Raw genomic sequence first — 18,381 nt, forward strand, 5'->3', positions numbered from 1 at the left:
TGATATGGACCATTCACTTATTCCAACTGTGGAAGCTCTTCCTTTTTTTTTTTTTCACCATTCTTTTTGGCCTTCCTCAAACTGTTCTTGGTTCTAATATATGCTTTTTTTTAAGTAGAGGGAACTAGAACTAATGATGGGATACAAAGTAGAACTTGTGTAGAGGTGTAATGATGTCTTCTGATTTGTTCTCTTTTCAATGAATAGATAGCTTATTAATAGAGAATATGGAATTTAATAATAATTGCTAAAATATGCTTTCCCCCTTCCCCCCCCCCACGTGTTACCAAGCCTAGAGGTAATATTTTCATGGTACTGTGCCTGATGAGGCCTAAATCCTATATTGAGGGGTAGAGTCTGTTCAAAGCCCATCATTTTATTATTTGAACTTACAATTGTTTTCTCCATTTGCACTGCATTACATTTTACTTGCACAGAATTTTGTCTATCTACAATTTGCGTTTGCAATGAGGAACAAGAAAAGTCAAAGCACAGCCTCAGCTGACAGTGATCAGTGTGGTGTCAGTCAACAAAAAAGGCTTTTTAAAGTATGTCAATGGCAAGAGGAAGTCTAAGGAAAACACTGGACTGGTAGTTGATGCAGATCATCACCTAACAAGTAAGGATGAGGAAAATATGAAGCAGAAAAAAGATGTAGGGGGGTCTTGAAGCAGAAAGCAGAATCAAGAGCAAAAAAGGGATTAGGAAATCTTAAGCACAGGTGAAGATTAAGCCAAATGCTTAAGACTGTAAGAGCACAGAGTTTTTTCTTGCTGCTCAGTACCACGTAACAGTAATCAATCTTAAGAATTCACAGAAAGGAAAAAAAAGAAAAACCCACAACAATTTTGAACTGCGACGGTAATACCACGCTCTGTGTCTTGGAAAGGGAGAGGGACCTATCCGGAAAACAGAAGCAATTGCGGTATGTAAAATCTGGAAATGGAGAAACGAAACTTCAGTTGGGCTCACTCAGCATCTTTAATGGCAGCTATAAGGTCTGGTTTTCTCTCCTTCCGCTCACTGACCTTGGGTCGCCGTCAGCCAAAATGTCCCATTTTGTGCTGTTTCGCTGGATTGTGATGCAGACCTTTATAGGTGAGTCTTCGCCTGCTTGACTGTGGGATTGCTCAGAGAACAAAAATTTTAATGGCAGCACTTGTTTTACCCATATATGTGTGCATCACAGGGAAAAAGGAGGTAACTGTATACAGAACTTCAAAAAATATTTTTAACTTGTAGAGTTAACTTACAGAGTTAGTTAACATCTCAAGATGTTATTGTTTTAATTTAAAAAACGTATCTAGTTTCTTCTATCTATATGCTTTGTTAGTTTGCTTTGTCCCCCAAATTATCTGATTTATTTACTGCTGCTAAACATGTATTGCCAGCTTTGTTTCTCTATCTGCATCTCCTCCACAACCCAAGGCAGACACAACCCAAGCCAGGGAATTGAAATATTGATTGCATAATGAACTTATATACATGATAAAGACAATATTTTCCTAAATGCTGAGGACTGTCTGCTGCTTTGAACATTGTCACAGGAATCATAGAATCACTAAGGTTGGAAAAGAGCACTAAGATCATCTAGTCCAACCATGAAGAAAAGCACGGCTGGAGATTACTCTCCTTCTAAATGCAAATGTTGAGAGTTTGCCCATCTAAAATCTGGATCCTCAAAGAAATAGCTGTAATTTCTGCATGCACATTTAGGCATCAGTGATGCAATTTCCAAATTGCTGAATGAATTAAATGAATCTCAATGAATGAAGCTGAATGAATTGGCTCATGAAACATGTCTTCACCCACTTCCAGTGAGGCCCGAGCTCCTAGTGAGAGTTGTGCTTGTAAATCACTCCAACATTTCAGGAAATGCTGCTTTAGATGATTAAATATTAAACCGACTAACCTCTACTAGGATGAAATATCCAAGATAATAATGAGAGCAGTTGCACTGTCCTTAATTCACTTTAAAAAGTAGTGGAAAGATTTTGGTAGGTGGTGGAATGCACTGAGGTGTCTGCTGTGCAAGTGGTGCAGTGATGTAGCCTGGGAATTCCATAATATTTTTGCTCTTCTGTCAGACTCAGCAGAAGAAATAGGAGGTCTCTTTCCTTGCCATACGTTCATCCTCAGCATAAATTGGAGGGACTGGTATCCATTTGCTCTTGTTTTCAAAAACTTTTTTTATGCAGAGCTACTGAAGGATGAGAATGACTTTTTGTTACTGCCCTCTCTTCAGCCCAGCTCTGCACTGAGAAAGGCCTGTACTTTCAGGCTCAAGTTAAATATTTCTTTCTGGTGTACAGGATGTTGTCTTTGAAGCCTCATTACTGCAAAAGTTTTAAGGAGAAATAAAAAATAAAATTGATATGGAAAAGATATCAATTGTCTTATCCAAAAAAAAAAAAAAGAAAGAAAGGAGAAACTATCCCTGAAACAGATCAAGGAAAAAGCTTATTTTTTCAGCCAGCTGTCTTGCGTGTTTTTGTCCATCCAATGGCCAGTCTACATAAGATAAAACCATTACAACAGCAATTACACTGCTTAATCTATCATTGAGGGTTGTTCCAAGAGAATCTGTATGTAAATATGTGTATATGCATACGATTTAAACAATTATGAATACATTCCTGTCTTGGAGTATATGATAAATATCTGGAGTGCATTTCTCTCTCACTTGGATTAAAGATTCAGAGTGACAAAGCTCACAGACTTCAGTGGGCCTGCCCAGGCTCAGCTGATGCTCAGAGTGCCTTGGGTCAAGACTGGTTGGCTGGGCAGGTCATTGCCATGGACAAAAACAACCTAGGGTGTCAGGATGGAACCGTGTCAGGAAATTCTTTCTTAATTTCAAAAGTATTTAAATTCAATCCTGTTTGCTATTTCTTCTGGAAAATGTGTCTGTGAAAGAGTCTGCAGCTGAGAAAGAAATTACATGGTCCTTGCTAAGAGGTTCATTGTGTTGAAGAAAGATGGTTGTGGTATTGAAGCTTTCCCTGCTAACCTGCAGTGCAGGCAGATGTTAAGAACATTAGTGTCACATAAATTAAAAGAGGACTTGAAACTGCAAAAAAATATAACTTCCTAGCACCAGTACTTGTGGGAAACTGCCCTGCAGACATTCTGGTGCCTTGTGTCTTCCTTCTTCTTCATTTCTTTCTTTCTTTCTTTTTTTTTTTTTTTTTTTTTTTTTTTTAAATAAGCAGAGACTCGAGCTTATTAAGAAGAGAAGAGCAGGCAGAATTTCATTTGTTAAAGAGTTGCTTAATGAAGCTACTTTTGCATTGTGCAAGACTGGGATGAAACAAGAGCAGAAGATATGTCTGTTCATCCTCAAACTGCAGCGATGTCACCTGCAGGAATAGTTCAAGCTGGTCTTGGTTTTACATACATCATTGTTGGGGTTGATTTGAAAATATATGTTAAACCGCTCCAGTGGCTCACCTCATGGTTCTCTACTTTCAAGGCCTATCAGATGAATTATTTTGTTCTCTTGTCACCAAAAGAGTCTGTTTTCTCTGCTCTGCTGTAACAAGACAAATGAACTTACTTGTTTCCAAGCAGTAAAACAAGCAGCCATTTTGCAAAGCTTTATGCTGTAGTCAGAACAGAAATTCTCTCTTTTTTTCCCTTCTTTTTTTCCAAATTCTTCATTTGTTTCACTGCTGAAACTTCTGCCCTTCATGCCATACTGCATGTTGGTTTTGTCTACTCCTACTCTTTTAGCATTTGGAGCAGTGGAAACCTGAACCAGTCAACTTATCTTGCCAATGGGATAAGCGATAATGAAGCTGAAATGTCATCCGAATAACAAGTCATGGGGCAGCCTGCCACAGACTAAAGCCTCACCTGGGGAATAGTCCATTGAAGAAAAAACAAGAGAGACATGGACACAATTGGCAGCATCTCTGTTTGCTATCTGGGAGTCACGCCAAAAAGAAAAGACATTTAAACAGCTGGCAGAATAGAAATGTTTGGCAAACCAGTGTCAGAGCTGGTGATAACAGCAGCACTTCTCTAAGTCCTCTTTGGGGTAAGGAAACAGACCATAAGTTATCAGATCTGTGGGGTGATCCTCTTGCTGCAGCAGAGGACCAGATCTGGATGCTCCCCACGTCCCTCCGTTCTTTCTCTACTGTGTGTAAATGATAACATGGGGAAAAGTCAGCAAGGCAGGAGGAGCAACAAAGACAGAATGAACGTAAACCATAGGAGATTTATCACCATATGTAAACTTTTATTTTTGTGTAGTGTCTCTCATGAGAAAGAAATAACTTGCAGGGCAATCTGGAAATTACATGGAAAGTTAAGAGGGAATAATGACAAAGGTTCAAACCAGATGCTAAGGTGGGTACTGGCTGTAAACCCAAAGAAGAGCTGGTCATCAGGAGCAAAAACACAATTAAAATCTGCATCTGTTGTTTTTAACACTGGTTTAACAATAGCTGTTAAAGCTCCTGTGAACACAGGTCTGCAGGTAACTGAGAGTTGGTAGGGCTTGCTCAGGGACTGAGAGAGCTTAATAACAACAGATTCCCATAGGCAGATCGCACCACTCTGCCAACTTAATTAGGACCTAATTTCATGCAAGAGTAGGTAATTTGGCCCCTGCTATTGAGTCTGTCACGGAAAGGCAGCCGTGACAGAACTTTTTGTTCAAAGGAGGTGATAGTGAACTGAGAACACCAGTTGAGTTTCAAACCAGGTTTCTGAACAACTTTCAAAGAATCTCTGAGAACAGGCAGTGGGATGGGAGCCTAAGTCCCAAATTGCATTTGCACACGTGCAATTTGTGTTTGGGTCATCAGCAACAGTCTTGAGCTTTTGTCACCATTTACTCTCAGTTTACTCTCACTTTACAAAGCACACGTTTACTCTCAGTTCTTTGTTCCTTAACAGTGCACACCGCATCAGAAACTGTTGTTCGAGGAATGATGGGACAACCTGTCACACTGCCTTGCTCCTACCGGGTGGCACGAGAGAAGGACATCTCTGACATGTGCTGGGGCAGAGGCCCGTGCCCAAACTCCAAGTGTAACAACAAACTTCTGCACACCACTGGGAACAGGGTGACGTTCAGAACATCGCAGCGGTACAACCTGCAGGGCTACGTTTCCTATGGAGATGTGTCTCTGACAATTCAGGAGCTGAAGGCAGAAGATGCGGGCACATACTGCTGCCGCGTGGAGATCCCGGGCTGGTTCAATGACATCAAGCAGAACATTCAGCTGGTGGTGCTCAGAGGTGAGTTCTGGGGTCTTCTCCGGACTTTTGAGCCATAAAAGATTCTGGTTCTTTTGTTTCTTTGTGTGTGTGAAGGACTAACTTCTTGCAGCCTAGAAAGAAATCAAACCCACAAATGTGGGCTTTGCTCTTCCTCAGGCTTGGTTTCTGCTAATTAGGCAGTAAATTTAAACAGCAACTCTCCTTACTTAAGCCACAGTATTTAAGTAGGTAGATGATTTTTGGTAAATTATCATTTGGCTTTCCTCAAAGAATGCTCTAATTCAGCTTAACTCTTGGTTACAATCTTTCTATACAGCAACCTCAGTGAAGAAAAAACCTAAGAAAAATGGTTCCAAATCCACAAAACGTCTCAGAAAAACAACTTTTGCACCCCAAACAACCTCTGATCTTCAAGGAACAGAGCAGACTGCTGTCTTCCTGGCAACCGCTGTCCCCCCAGCAGCTTCTGCAACCACTGAGTCTCCGAGAGTAACAACTGCTTTTTTCCCCCCAATGTTTGATCAGACAGCAAGTGACACTTCTCTAGAAAAAGCGGGGTCAACCAGTGCTCTCCCAGATTTTTCAGCCAGTTTTCAAGCAGTTGATGTGAGGACTGACGGTGATGGCATCTCCTACTCGACAGAGTTAATCCTTCTTCCTGAAGGTACCAAAGTAACCAGCACCAATTCTTTACTTGTCTGTGTAACAGAGATTGTCTGTGTTAGCCCAAATCAGGTATCATAAAGATTCAAAGGAACAGATAACTAACTGTAGCTTGAAAGGTTTATCTGAAACATTTGAATATGCATATAGATAGTATGTTTTAGAATCACAAAATCATAACAGTTGGAAGAGATCCTAAAGGACCATCTGATCTGTCTCCCCTGCAATGAACAGGGACACCCACAGCTCCATCACTGCTCAGAGCCCCTCCAGCCTGACCTTGGCTGTCTGCAGGGATGGGGCACCACCACCTCTCTCACAGGGTAACCTGTGCCAGTGTCTCACTGCCCTTATCAAAATGGACGTGCAAGTCAGATGTTGTGGCTGGTGCCACAGCAGAGAGAATGATAAGGAGAATAGGTGACTGAGCCTGTCTTCAGAGGAATGTTAACAGGCTGAAGAAATAAGGTGACAGAAAGGGTGGATGGTGCCCTATTTTCATTTGGTGGAGGTGCACTGTTAGCCATGTCCAGACAGAACCTCGTCTGTTTTTGTTAGTTAATTTCTCACAAGCGTTTGCCAGACAGATTGGGTTAGCTGGGTGTTTGGTTCCTGCTGAGCAGGCTCTCATTTAAGTTTCTCTTCTGCCTTTGCCTGATTTCCCCAGCAACCACCCTGCAAGAGCCAACCATACTTCAGACACCAAAGTCAACCTTCAGTCCTTCAGGTATGGGGAGGAGGCACCAACAGTTGCTCCACCAAGTGGGCTGTGGCTCACTGCCAGAAAGTCTAATGTGAGAGACATAATAAAGACATGTGTGCCAGAGTGAGATATGCACTTTGTGTACTTGTACATGTGTATTTTTGGGTATTCCTGCTAAACTGCTCTTCCTTCCTTTTTATTTTTGGGAAGAGTAGTGGGGAGAGAAACTGAAAAAAATGAGGGAGGAATGGGTATTGGGAAAAAAAGGATGAAGGCAAAATGAAAATACATGTCTCGAGAGAGGGCATGGGATGGGAGCTGAATTCCCAAATTCCATTTGCGCAGCTTTTATCTGTGCTTAGGCCATCCGCAACAGACCTCAGCTTCTGTCATCACACATTTGACACACTTGGTCACATAACCCAAGTGTGTGGCTCCTAAAAGTCAATGCAGAATCAAAAAGTTTTATGGATGATGTGCCTTGTGAGCAGCCCACAGCAGTTGGCTGGGGCTCAAGAATGGAGCCCTCCAGCAGCAGCAAGGAGCCAACATCCGTGAACTCCTGGCTGTTGCCCACCCTGCCCTGGGCCATAAGCTGCCATAGGCTGCAAGGAAGTCCCTTGGGTCACAGCACTGAGCTCTGCAGGCTGTGCTGCTTCTTTTCCTGCCACATTGTGTTGCACAGGCAGAGACCTGAAGCTGAGGCTGCCAAAATTTCTCATTCCTGTTCTTCCTCAGCAATGAACACCGCATCAGAAACTGTTGTTCGAGGAATGATGGGACAACCTGTCACACTGCCTTGCTCCTACCGGGTGGCACGAGAGAAGGACATCTCTGACATGTGCTGGGGCAGAGGCCCGTGCCCAAACTCCAAGTGTAACAACAAACTTCTGCACACCACTGGGAACAGGGTGACGTTCAGAACATCGCAGCGGTACAACCTGCAGGGCTACGTTTCCTATGGAGATGTGTCTCTGACAATTCAGGAGCTGAAGGCAGAAGATGCGGGCACATACTGCTGCCGCGTGGAGATCCCGGGCTGGTTTAATGACATCAAGCAGAACATTCAGCTGGTGGTGCTCAGAGGTGAGTTCTGGGGTTTTATACGCCGGGGAGAAACCCAACACTGCAGGAGAGGTGAAAACCCAGTTGTGTCTGTTTGGCTGTTTGGTTTTGATGGAAGGTGTTTTTATTGATGTATCGATGTTTTCAGAGGAGGGCTGAAACCAGTTGCCCATTTGAATCAAAGTCATTGAGCACCTTTGATGAGAAAATCATTACTTGAATTATCTTTCCTTTCAAATGAAATGTTTAATTTTTCATTTCACAACTATATTTGTGGATTTAAATGAAGTTGGAATCATCAGAAGAACCCTTGGAATTGGAATTAAATCCAATTTTTCATTTGGTATTCATCGAATACTAAAGACTGGTTTGATTTTACTAATTTTACCCAGGTACAGAAATTTTGTCTTAGGTTTTCAAATTACTTTTCCCTTATTTGACCAAGCTGCATGTTAAAAATTAAGATATTGCAAAGCCAAGAAGAGGCTGAAAAGCATTGCGAAGCACAGGGAAAAGATGGTAGCCACCAGCCTTACTGCAGAAAGAGCAATTATTCTTGTCTTTACAGGAGGTTGTTCTGGAGTGCAATTGATGCTGGTGTACACAGAGCTCTAGATATGCCTGTTGTAAGCAATGTATCTGGAGAGTGGGGCAAAAATGCTGCAATCGCATGGCTATCTCCTAGTCTGAAGGCAAAAGTTCTTAAAAAATAAAGGACTGGTTGAAAGAACTGATGAGAAACTTGTGGCTGAAAATCAAACTTTTTATCTAGAATGACTGAGGGTCTCAGTGTCTTTACTTTTAGGAGGACATTGGAGAGCAATAATGTTCTGCACATTTAGGAGATTTGCAATTCAAGGTTCCAGTCCTTCCATTCTGTGAAAGGGCCAGAGAGGGAATGTTTGAAACCTGCAAAAAAATAAAAATAAAATACAAAATCAAACCCAGAGCACTGGGAATTGCTCACCTGAGGCTTGTTTTCTGCTGATTAGACAACTATTTAAAAAAAATTCTTTCGCCTTCAATCACAATTTTCAATCACAATGATCACAATAAATGGATCATTTTCATTAATTTGGTTAAGTGACTTTCCTCAAGGTGAGTTGTGAATGCTGAGGTCCACCTTTTCTTTTGGTTAATTTTTCCACACAGCACCTCCAGTGATGACAACCACGGGAAAACCTCCCACTTCCCCCAGCCATTTTGGAACAACAACTTTTGCTGCCCAAGAAACTCCTGATCTTCAAGCAACCACATGGGCTGCTGTCCCCTCAGCAGGGCCTACAACCACCTGGTCACCCCCAACTTTTGATAAGACAACAAGCAATAACTTTCTGGAAAAAGCAGTGACTACCAGTGCTCCCCCAGATTTTTCAACCGATTTCCAAACAAGTGATGCGTGGACTGAAGGTGAAAGTGTATTCTGCTCAACACAGCCAGTCTCTCCTCCCAGAGGTACAAAAATAACCAACAAAAATGCTTTCTTTTGTTTGTGTAACAGAGATTTTTCATGTTAAGATGACTCAGGCATCATAGCAACTTTCCAAAGACAAATAATTAATTGTAGCTTGGAAGGTTTCTCTGAGATGCTTATGGGTATGCCTGTAGATATTATGTCCAAGGAAATGGAGGTCACATGTTGTGACTGATGCCAAACCATGGAGAATGGTCAAGAGAACAAGGGATTGTCTTTTCCTTTAGAGCAGTTTTAGCAGGCTGGAAAAATTAGGTGATAGAAACCCCATCAAGTACAATAGAAATAAATGCAAAATTTACACCTGGTTTGGGAGACTCACTGATGCCTGCACTACTCCATTTCTTTATTTGGGAAAGCCTGTTGAAATGCTCCACTGAAAAGGTCTTTTACTCTTTTACTTTTACTGCAGATTAGCTGCAGACGTGAGAATGGTGGTTCAGTTTTGCCTCTTAGCAGATGCAGAATTGCATGAGCAATTCTGAACACCATACGAATAACCCCCTAAGCAGTGATCTTTATGAGCAGTGGCTTTTATTTTGTTTCAGTGACTTCTGAATTCCCAAGTATACTTTTGACTGCAGATGGAACTGAAGAGGCCACTTTTCTCTGGACAGATGATGTGCCAACTGTAGGTGAGCACAATAACACTGGAAGGTCAGATGTCGCATGCTCAGAGAAATGATGAAGTTGTCATAAACAGAAGTATTGACTGTTCTTAAGAGTGTACCAAACATTTACCAATAGCTATTTGTTGCATGTGTCAGTGAGGAGGGTTTGAGGTACACAGAGTAGTTGTCTGAAATCAGGATGAAACAACAGGAAACAGCATGTTTTCAAGGCCTCCGAAGGAAGCAGGTTTTGAGCACTTGAGTCTCGGGTCTGAAGTAAAAACTTCTCTTTGTCACCATCCAAACTGAATTGTCAGATATCTCACCTGTCATTATTGTGAATCCACTGAGCTTTCTGTTTCAAACACTCCCTGAATGTCATCACTGAACGGATTCTGCCAGATGTGGCTGCAGGCTCAGCTCTCCCATGCCCACTGTGTGCTCCTGATGATGATGGAAAGCAGCAGGCAATTACCACAACCATCAGTCAGTCCTTCAAGAGAAAAGGAACTGGGGTACAAAATCATGACAGACCTGAGAAATGAACAAACTCTCATGAAGTTTGCACTTCATGGCTGCTAGTCAAGTACAAACAAAAACCAGACCGTTGTTCAGGTGTCAGAACGTGTCCATCAGACACCTGGAAGTGATGACTTTAAAAATGGAAAACTAAAATTCAAGGATGGTGTCATATCTGGCTGTTAGGAGAGGCCACTGCTCACACAGTATTTAGGTTTTTGCAGATCTCCTTTTGATAGGTCTAGTGACTTGCAGCAGAAACAGTTTAGGAAACCATTCCTTGAATGCCCGTGGAGGCTCATGAAAGAGGCTTAACTGATCTCTTGAGCATATGTGAGCATTTCTTGCACTACTCTGCTTCTCATCTTTTTTATATAATTCTGGATAATGCCCGTGATCTGTTGTTGTAAATAGGAAGTCTTGGAAAGAGGCTTACCTCCGGGATTCAGGAGGAAACCGTGGGCTGGAAAGAGCTGTCACTAAATGAGTAAGAGCAGGCAATGTACCATGCTATGTGAATCATGCAAGCTCCCACCCCTGCAAAAACTTGTCATGCTATTTCCAACAACAAAACTGCCACGTGTCTGCAAATGCTGCAGCATAGTTAAACATAGTATCTTCATTAAAAACAACAACAACAACAAAAAACAACAAAAACATGTTCTTGCATGGGTATCATTTTACTGTAATGTTTCAGAGGTATTGAGAATCTACCTGAGAATTGAAAACAAGGTGGATGGTGCCCAGTTTGTGTTCGGTGAAGCTGTGCTATAAGCCAAGTCCAGACAGAACCTCGTCTGTTTTTGTTAGTTAATTTCTCACAAGCGTTTGCCAGACAGATTGGGCTAGCTGGGTGTTTGGTTCCTGCTGAGCAGGTTCTCATTTAGTTTCTCTTCTGTCTTTGCCTGATTTCCCCAGCAATGGCCCTGCGAGAGCCAACCACATTTCAAACACCAAAGTCAACCCTCGGTCCTTCAGGTATGGGGAGGAGGCACCAATAATTGCTCCACCAAGCAGGTTGTGGTTCGCTGCCAGAAAATCTAATTTTGACCTATGGGACATGTGTGCCAGAGTGAGATATCCTGTATTTGTTACTCACCAGAATCTACTTTCTACTTAAATGGAAATTTCTGTTGCTAAAATTGCGTGCATGTGAGCTACCTGTGTCCTGTCTATGTCTTTGATAACATTCAAACACGTGCTTTGGTAGATGGAAACAAAGCAGCTCAGCTGTCATAGGTAAGCTGATCTGAACTGAGATATCTGGGGGAGATAGGAGAGTTATCTACTGGAGGAAAAGAAAAAACACATGCAGATTTGTTCTAGTGGGGTTACTTGTGACTGCCTGATCAGCCCTGCTGCCGGGTGACATTCTGTGAGCCTCATGCATGCAGTGTTTCCTTCAGCTGTGGTTTGGGACACTATAAGTGTGCTACATGTACATGCCCTGTCAAGTGACTCATCTGGTCCCCAGTGCATTTGCTAATACAGAGGCTCCATGGTTGTTCCCTTGTCAGACCCTTGGAAGCACTTCTCATCAGAGTCTTTCTATACGTTAGGGTATGACCTAATGCACAGAACCTCTCCTGTCCTGAGATAAGCTGCTACTTCAGTTTGCTTAGCTAAGACACTCTTCTGTCTTTGGGATGCTGATCAGCATTGGTGCCTCCTATGAGGGATCAAGAGTTTCAAATACTTAAATACTTCAGTATTTTATAGCATGAGATCATGATGAGCACAGGCCATGTTCAGGTTAATTTTTCGGTGGCTTTAAGTTCACCAGCCAAAATCAAGATAGTAGGATCAGAGGACAGCAGCCTATAAGTTTGCTGCAAGATTTCTTGAGCATTCGTTTAGTTCATTCCTATGCCCAAGGCTAAGAAAACCAGAACAACTGAATTATTTTTAATAAGCTAAGATTAAAAAAAAAAGAGAAAGAAAGAAAGGAGACACACCAAAGCATCATCTTGATAGAGCTACCTTAGATATGTGGTAAGTTATCTTAACGTTAAGGTATTTCCTGTGGTTTCCAGCTAAAGCAACCACACATAGCTCTGACCACAAATAAGCAGAGGCAGCTCCTCCAGTTAAACTTGTGCCTTGCTAACTACCTGTGCTCTCTGCTATATTTTATCATGCTTATGGAAGTAAAAATTCTCTTGCGAGAGACAAATTTCTTCTGTCCTGCTTCATGGGCTGTCCCTTGGAAGCCTCTTATTTCCTTGATGAAGGCTGACACTTCCTGATGGTTGCCTGTATACAGTTTGTGGCTGAAAGAGATTGTAAACTTCTGGTTTTGAGGTGCTACGTTTCTCTTACTCGGGGCCAGACTTTGCACAGTAGCCCTCCCACCCTCAGAGGACTGTGCCTTTGATAATTTATTTCTCTTCTGTTTCCAGGGACTACACTGAGTTCAGCCAGCAATACAGAGAAAGCTGGGATGAAACTTTCTGTAAGTTTCACGAGCGTTTGACTAATGAGAAGCCAGGCCAGCAGGATGGGCTGGTGATTTTTCAATGTGTTGATGCCAAACAGATGATCTTTGCAAAACAGTAGCCTGGACTTTTGTGCAGAAGCTCAGGAACCATCTATTCACCTTCTGCTGATCCTGTGGGTTGTGTTAAAACCTGCAGCAATCCCATCTGGTTCGGGCACTTCAAAAAATTCCTCATTCCTCCAACACCTCTGCATGAGGTGCTGTCCTCTGGGTGAGAGCAGGAAAGAGGCCCCTTCAGGAGGGGGATTTCCCTGCATTTCCCTGTCTCTAGCTTAGAGAAAGATGAAGGTGACTAAGCTCCTATAGACTTACTGAGTTCATGTTTAATGGGATGCATTTAAGCTTAAATGCTTCAGAGCATTCAGAGTTTATTAAATATTTAACAGGCAGTTCATGCTGTTTATCATGATCAACCTGATGTGTCTTCTTCTGGCAAGCTGAGCAGAGTGTTGCAAACTCAGCCTCATGCAGATATTACAGAGCTCTTAGCCTGGAGCTGACTTCTGCATGGATACCTCTGATGCAGAAATGCTTTCAAAGACTTCTTAACTTTTTTCTTCTCTTTTCCAGTTTCGCATCTCCACCATTCTCACCGTATCTCTCATAGGGATATTCATTATTTTAATGTTGATACTCTTATCGTTACTTTGGAAGCGTAAGTACCACTTAAGCACTTTTATTTTTTAATATTTCCAATGGTGGCCTAATGCAGATATCCTTCTGTATCTCTGATGAATCCTCTGGTAGATCTGCCATGGACTGTATAACAGCACTCAGTTCATTTTGTGGAGCTGCTGTCCGTAGCCCAGGACTGTGTCACCATGGGGATGAGGTAGGGATGCAACAGGAGGAAACCTGTGCAAAGAACCCATCGCTTGTCAAGTTCTGATTCTCACTGAGGGCTCTTATTCTTAGTAATGTGGTCCTATAGTTCCTTGGAATTGCTCCTGGTGAACACTGATGTAGCTTAGAATGAGATCCTTTCTTTCCTGCTTAGCTCACAGAAATGTTGCAGCTTGGTGTCTTTGCTTCTGAACTCATTTGACTGATTTGATAGAATGGTAGATTTCTTTTTTGTCATTGTAACAATATGATTTTGCTTCTAGGAAGACACACAAGGAAATTTATTATGAAAAGGTAATCCATTTTATAATTTTCTATTAAAAGTTCCAACGTATTTTTTTTCTTAGAAACAGAAATTATTTACCACTAATTGTAACGGGTACAGTACTGGTCTGTGGGGCTGATAAGGTAAATTTTCAGACAACTTCACCCCAGAAAATCAAACAGTGGTTCCTGGAAACTTCCCATATGTAGTACTGAACAGATACCCAGAGCACTGGGGAAGGTTAGCAGCCAACACTGGGACACAGTGACCCCACCTTAAGAAAATTCCTTGCCTGCATTATTCTTCGACCAAATGGAATCATAGAATGGTATAGGGAGAGGCCTTAACGATCATCCCTGCCACAGACAGGGTAAATCCTAGTGCATGAGCCTGGTGAGGCTGGTTTAAATCAAGCAAGATGTAAACAGTGGGAAAAAATGATGTTTTTTTTTTCTCATTTGCTCATCTTGGCTCAGAAAGGGATCAGAGATTTACAGACAGTCCTCCATGAAGTAGCAGTCCATTCCAGTAGACAAAAAAAAAAACCCCAAAAACAAAAAAGGGCCCAGGAGGGGCACAGTGCAGCAGCATGGCAAACCAAACCTTCCACCAGTGGGTAAATCTTGCAGCCCTCATGGGGTCACTGCACCCAGTCACATCCTCCTTGAATCACACAGAAGTATAGCAGGTAACCACTGAGGTAATCATTTTGAAACAGATGTGGAATATTTAGGTATGATGAATCACCCAGGGCACATATTCCTAATAAGCTCATGTTTTCTGGCTTGGCTTGAACACAGGACTTTTTCTAACCAAATAGGGCTGTCCATTGGAGTATCACCCTTTGCCAGTACCAATACTTTTTAAATAGTAGATTGTCTCCCAGTGCATACTACACTAAGATGTGAGGGCTGGGGGCCAAGGAAAGGCTCCTTTCTGAACCCCATAGTGTTTATCTGGCAGCTGTCACTATAAGATCTGAGCAGGCCTTTCCTAATTGTTAGAATGATGCGTGCAAGGTAAATACTTCATAGTGTAAATAAGTAGACCTTTTGCCATTGAAATCAATGGACTCAGTAGCTTCTGGTCTCTGTTTCAAGGGGAATGTGCCAACATTGCAAATAAGAAAGGTTGCTCTAAAGCATCAAAGTACTTTTGCCCCATACATACTGATCTGTGCTTATTACTATAGCCTTAGACCAGCTGAAGACCTTGAAAAAGTTTTCAGTGGCTCTGAAGGAGAAAACAACCTTTTTGTTCTGTGAAGAGCTCCTGCATCATCAGTGGATGGCCTGGAATAAAGCACAGCTGCACTGCAAATAGAAAGGACCTGTTTCAAGCTGCATCAAGAGACATTTGTGAGCCCTTAAAATATCAGTGGGTGTAAACCAAAGGCCAAAGCTTCAACTATGAAAATTTAAAATCTTTGTGCAAATTTTGCCATCTCACCTTTAAAGCGCACTGTATAAAGAAGCTTCTTTTAGAGTATGCATTATTCAGTAGCATTTCTGGGATCTGTGTTCTTGTTAATACCAAATTAAATGTTTTTCTCTGAGTTTTACTAATGCTTTTCCTTGAATACAACTCAGACTTTGGGGAACAGAAGAAATATCAGTGAATGCTTCTTAACTTTGAAGTGCAAAGAAATATACAAACCAGCAAATACAAAGTTTCTTATTGCTTTTATATAATCAAGGGAAAAATTAAGCCACAGGAATGCCTTAAGAATAAATAAAGATGTAGATCACTTCAGGGGTTCCAGTGCTGCCCTTGATTCAGCATGTTCGAGTGACCCTTGGAGGCTACGCTAATAAACTTTGTAATCTACCACTAGAAATTGCATTTTTTATGCCACATCCTAGAGCACTTAAGCAGGAGTTAGTTATTCCCCAGGTGCTGAAATGACTGGTGTGCTATTTCAGCTCTCCAAAGAAGCGCTGCAGCATTTCCAGAGATGGAAAATGACCCAGAAGTCCAACCCCATAACATTCCCCACCACTCATTGGTAAATCCCTGTCTCCTCCAGCAGCGTGCATAGGGGATCTCCACTCATTTGAATACATTTGCCTTTTTGTCCTCATCATGACAAGCTGCAAAATGGTGTTTCAGCTGGGTTGAGATTTAGGCTCTAAAATATAGCTTGTGTTGATGGTCTTGCCTGGCAGGGTCAGAGCAGAGTGGCTGGCTATGGGGTCTTGCTTGGAGGAATGGTCGTCTGTGGGATGCATCGTTCATCTGTGTCACTGAAGTCCTCAGCAGCTCTGTGGGATCAGCACAGGAAATGGTTCAAACCCATTACCTCCATTGCCTGCAGTTGTCAATCCCTGCTACAGCAACTTCAGGAAAGGAGCCCTTGAGCTGAGAGCATGTGATGGAAGCATCATTTGAGCAAAATGTGGCAGGCCTGGACTTCCCCTCCAGTCACACTTGAGGCTGCGGTGAGAATTTTATCTCTACAGCATATCTTCCCAGCCCACATGTGGCTGCATGAGTTCTGTGGAGGCAGAGGAGGTTCCTCTGTGGGCTCCTGCTCAGTCTTGCCTGGGTTCAAGACCCTGCTGAGTATACTGGTCCTGTGTTGCTGGACCATGCAGTTTTTATGCTTTCCTTTATGAGAACACAACCAAAATAGCTGGCTTTGTTTCATTTTTTTTTTTTTCTTCCAATTAGCAGGACTGGGCCAATCCATTTGCAGGTATTAATTAGCTCTGCACTGAAGACTTCTGCAGAGCAGGGTTGGCTGCTGGTCTGGAAGGTCCTGCTTTGGGGAGATGTGGAAGGGCAGAAGAAATACGAGCTAAGAAAGTGTGTTTGATCCTCTAAACATAAAGCACTGAAGCCAAGAAAACCCTTTTGTGAGCATCCTCAAACAAATAAAAGCTGTAAGGTCCTTCAGTGACTGGTGCTTGGGGATGGGAAAACTTGGAGAAAAGCAGCCCTGCAGTTGCTGTAGGGCTTGTGCTGTTGTTTTGTAGGGTACTTGTTGTGGTGCTTGCTGTGCTTGCCAATGCAAGCCTCCCTCCTTCATCAAAATGGTGAATTAAATTGTGTGAAGTGGATCTGATGTGAAGAGATCATGACTGAACCACTCAATTAGTGTGGAGGTACAGAAAAGCAGTTAAAAAGGAGTGATCTGAGTATTTTGGGACATGAGATTGGCTAGTGGAAAAAAACAAAAAACAAACAACAACTGGAAGAAACAATGAGAAACAGAGGTGGACACTGAGTTACAAGTACAAATCCTCTAAAGAGAATTCCAAGAAAAGAATTAAGTATCATTCTGAGATTAATGAGACCTCTCTTAACAGACTTTACTTGGAGCTGACTGCTCTGATGGTCCCTCTCCATCTCAGCAGAATATTCCATTATGCCTCAGGGTTTGTTTCTCAGCGTTAATGTGCTTTTCTAGGCATTTTTTAAGGTTAATATAAATAAATCTCTGGGTTCCAAAGGTGGATTCTAATTGGAGCTTAAGAAGCAGCAAACAGAAGAGAAGAATGCAGTTGAGTACATAGGAAATTAGAAATAAGAATAAATAGCATCATGGGACTTGGGGAAAGTACAGAGATAACTGTGCCATGTGAGATGAATGCACGAAAAAGTGGAAAATTTTAGTCTGATGGAAAGAGGATTTGGGACGTGCTGCTGCAGACATGACAGCAGATGGCAAAGTTGAGCTGCAGAGAAACAGCTGAACTAATGTAAAGGGGCTGTGGAAGTGATATGAGATTAAGGAGGGGGGGCTCCTGCAGGGAATACTTTGGTGGGAAGGATCATTTCCTGCCCTTTGGCAATGTCAGCTTAAGGGTTAACACTGGTTTGAAGCTCAGGGTGCAGGAGAGATGCAACCTGGAGTGGGCAAAAAGCATTGGGAAGACTGGGGAGGAAAGACTCCTTAGCAGTCTGTTGGGATATGACAGAGGGAAATGGTTTCAAATATTGAAAACGGGAGATTTAGATTGGTTATAAGGAAAAGTTTCTTACAGTAAAGACAGTGAGGCAGTGGCACAGGTTGCTAGAAGGTGGTGCTCCATCCCTGCAGACAGCCAAGGTCAGGCTGGAGGGCTTTGAGCACCTGGTGGAGCTGTGGGTGTTCCTGTTCAGTGCAGGGGGGTTGGAGCAGTTGGCCTTTAAGTGTCCTTTCCACCTCGGGTGATTCTGTGATTCTGGTATCAGCTTTAATATTTGAGATGCTGACCCTTCTCCAAGGGGAAGGAAATTCACCCCTTCCCCAACTGGAAGCCTTATTTTCTTTCTTAGAAGAAGTTGCATGTTCTGCTGCAACTTTTTTTGAATCAAGAAAAGGTGTTTTATTTATTTTGTATTTTACTTTTTAAACATGTAGAAAAAGGGGAGAAAGATCAATTATCCAAACCAGGTGTGTGGGAACTGTTGAGTCACAGGCTGAACCACTGATTGAGCAGCTGGGAAAGGACCCGGTCAGCCCTGGGAGCACAGGTGAAGGCAATTTAGTGCGACCAGAAGGGTTGGAGCCTGGCTGCACCTCTC

At 42.4% G+C, this 18,381-nt stretch overlaps 1 protein-coding gene across 4 annotated transcripts; it reads left to right on the forward strand.

Moving 5' to 3' along the window:
- The first annotated feature begins 953 nt into the window (after nt 1-953).
- Nucleotides 954-16,763, forward strand: LOC122164363 (T-cell immunoglobulin and mucin domain-containing protein 4-like). Of its 4 annotated transcripts, none has more exons than XM_042826338.1 (12): nt 956-1,098; nt 4,906-5,250; nt 5,549-5,896; nt 6,563-6,622; nt 7,337-7,684; nt 8,816-9,118; nt 9,686-9,772; nt 11,186-11,245; nt 12,667-12,719; nt 13,335-13,419; nt 13,871-13,901; nt 16,038-16,763. In XM_042826338.1, the coding sequence occupies exons 1-12, from the start codon at nt 1,050-1,052 to the stop codon at nt 16,117-16,119; spliced, it is 1,851 nt and encodes a 616-aa protein (XP_042682272.1). In that variant the 5' UTR covers nt 956-1,049; the 3' UTR covers nt 16,120-16,763. The 4 variants fall into 4 exon arrangements, with proteins under 4 accessions (XP_042682275.1, XP_042682274.1, XP_042682272.1 ...); XM_042826339.1 differs by lacking the exon at nt 16,038-16,763 and adding an exon at nt 15,065-15,541 and having other exon boundaries at nt 957-1,098; XM_042826341.1 differs by lacking the exon at nt 11,186-11,245 and having other exon boundaries at nt 954-1,098.
- Nucleotides 16,764-18,381: the final 1,618 nt, after the last annotated feature.

Source organism: Centrocercus urophasianus, unplaced genomic scaffold (assembly GCF_019232065.1).
Source record: "Centrocercus urophasianus isolate 14NV4802_14NV808 unplaced genomic scaffold, USGS_Curo_1.0 seq_26, whole genome shotgun sequence".
NCBI lineage: Eukaryota > Metazoa > Chordata > Aves > Galliformes > Phasianidae > Centrocercus > Centrocercus urophasianus.

What these genes read in the sequence shown, in the direction of transcription:
- LOC122164363 (XM_042826338.1), top strand. Translation starts at nt 1,050, where the DNA reads ATGTCCCATTTTGTGCTGTTTCGCTGGATTGTGATGCAGACCTTTATA. An exon ending in TCAGCTGGTGGTGCTCAGAG is followed by an intron (nt 7,685 to 8,815) that starts GTGAGTTCTGGG and finishes TTTTCCACACAG; the next exon opens with CACCTCCAGTGATGACAACC. An exon ending in GTCAACCCTCGGTCCTTCAG is followed by an intron (nt 11,246 to 12,666) that starts GTATGGGGAGGA and finishes TTCTGTTTCCAG; the next exon opens with GGACTACACTGAGTTCAGCC.